Raw genomic sequence first — 1,982 nt, 5'->3', positions numbered from 1 at the left:
GTGACAGGAACTCTGGACCTTTCTTCTTTCTGATGACTATCCTTTAAACACTATTGGTAACCCAATATCTTTCTAAGCTATGGTGCACAGAATTGAACATCGCATTAGAGGCCAAACTATGGAAGGATTAGCAATCCTTATTCTGGGAACCTATGTCTCTCGATATAGATTAGACATTGGGGAGCCACTGAACATGCTGAATCAAAAGGAGATGGTAATACATTTCAACCACCAATTTTTTTTCATTCAGAACAAATGCTACGAAAATCATTTCCCCTTTTCTAGTATGATAATTCAGGAACTCCACCTGGACAATCCTATTTCTCCTGAGAAAACCAAAAATACACAGAAAACATATGGCTTGAAAAAGGTTTATTCAGAATTCTTTATCCAACACATATTTGTGGAATCCAGCAGATGGCCTCAGGATTCAAAGGAACTGAAGGTTAGGGTCTAACCCCCATGAGGGACAAGTGTCCTTCCAAGTGCAACTAGTACCAATAAATAACAAAACTGCCAACCAATAATTTACATAAATTAAATTTAATTGATTAAAACAACCCAGAAAGGCTGGGATCTGCGGTGATTGCATCTGAATGTGGAATTCCTTAGCTTGGTCCATATCCTTTTATGATTCATTTTTCTGGACTCCTGAGGCCTTTAAATTTGGGTCATTCACATAATTCTGAACCCAGGCATCTTTGGGGTCGGCACATATATCCCATTCCATTTTGGTCACAAACCTGTGGAATGAGAGAAGAGATGAGAGACCAAGAAGCTTGTCAGCTGGAGATGAAGGAAAGGTTACTCAGTTGCTCACTTCCCAACTTCCTCTAAATGTCTGGAAGGGATTAAGGAACCACTTGCCCATTTTCTGAAACCTCCATCAGACCTATTGAGTCCATCTGTCTCTTTCTAGAGACATGCCCAGGAGAGATTTTGTTAGCCTCCTTCCATTTATCCCTAGCACTTGGAGGCAGTTATTCCTGGAAGAACCAAACCTGGGCATGGAACCACAGGGGCTACTGCCCTGACTTTTATCCACAGCCTCACCAGAATTGCCTCAGGGACCTCTTTGGCCAAATTCTCAAATGGTTTCATTTTTCATTCCTTTATCCTCTTTATCCTTTAAGTAGACTCAGGGAATAGATACTTACACCACACCTGGCTGGGAACACTGGCTGTTGGTTTCATAAAAGTGAATCACAAATTTTCTGGGAATCTGGTTTTTGACATAGTTGAAGCAACAGGTACCAGGATCGGTGGGACTCGCTGTAAAGGAAAGAGTTGCCTTAAGTTAGTACAGCCATACCCTCATATTGCACATTCCTTAGATGCTTTTCATCAGGTATGCTCCTTCATGTCTCCCTAAGCCTGGTGCTCTCCAGCACCAGGTCTGATTCCCATTGCACCTCGAGGAGAGTCAGACCTGTTCTTCTTGTTTCCATAAAGGAACCTAGGGAAAACTGTCATAGGAGAGCTAGAAAGTATGGCAGAGATCTGCTCATGCAAATCCAATCTGTTATAGAGGAAGCCAGTTGCTGCAGAAACCAAGAGTATGTAGTATCAAAGTCAGAACTAGAACCTCGTTGGACTAGAAGACAATCTGGTGCTCCTTCTCTTTTCTCCTGCCTTGAACTTACATGTCAAACAGCATTGTCAAGAGCATGTTAATGCTTTCAAGCCCCAAATCTGTAGAAAACCTCTTACATCTTCACTCCCCTCTACACCCTCACCAGACTCCTTTGATCACACTATGGCTGTCTCTGATCAAGGCTCTGTCCAGCTTACAAGCAGAACCTGGGCAAAGCCACAAACAGTAGGAACAAGCTCACTTACTTATTGCCGAGGATTTGGAAAAATTGAAGGCCATGACCATGAGGATGAAGAGTGCAACCACAAAGAACTTCATGATCCTGAGAGGAGAGAAGTGCTGGAGGAGCAGAGCACAGGCTGAGAGACACGCAGCTGTGTGCCTATCT

General features: G+C 42.9%; 1 protein-coding gene across 1 annotated transcript; it reads right to left on the bottom strand.

The window, feature by feature from the left end:
* Positions 1-357: 357 nt before the first annotated feature.
* Positions 358-1,982, bottom strand: LOC127562132 (C-C motif chemokine 3-like). Its single transcript, XM_051997596.1, has 3 exons — positions 1,840-1,982; positions 1,158-1,272; positions 358-743 (listed from the first exon to the last, which is right to left on the bottom strand). The coding sequence occupies exons 1-3, from the start codon at positions 1,910-1,912 to the stop codon at positions 629-631; spliced, it is 303 nt and encodes a 100-aa protein (XP_051853556.1). The 5' UTR covers positions 1,913-1,982; the 3' UTR covers positions 358-628.

Source organism: Antechinus flavipes, chromosome 4 (assembly GCF_016432865.1).
Source record: "Antechinus flavipes isolate AdamAnt ecotype Samford, QLD, Australia chromosome 4, AdamAnt_v2, whole genome shotgun sequence".
Taxonomy (NCBI): domain Eukaryota; kingdom Metazoa; phylum Chordata; class Mammalia; order Dasyuromorphia; family Dasyuridae; genus Antechinus; species Antechinus flavipes.
This window is presented reverse-complemented; position numbering and strand designations above follow the sequence as displayed.

Bases quoted from the DNA above. Each gene is read 5' to 3' on its own strand.
- LOC127562132 (XM_051997596.1), bottom strand. From the start codon at position 1,912: ATGAAGTTCTTTGTGGTTGCACTCTTCATCCTCATGGTCATGGCCTTC. The intron at 1,273-1,839 runs GTAAGTGAGCTT...TTTCCTTTACAG, and splicing joins TTCCAAATCCTCGGCAATAA to CGAGTCCCACCGATCCTGGT. The intron at 744-1,157 runs GTAAGTATCTAT...CTCATTCCACAG, and splicing joins TGTTCCCAGCCAGGTGTGGT to GTTTGTGACCAAAATGGAAT.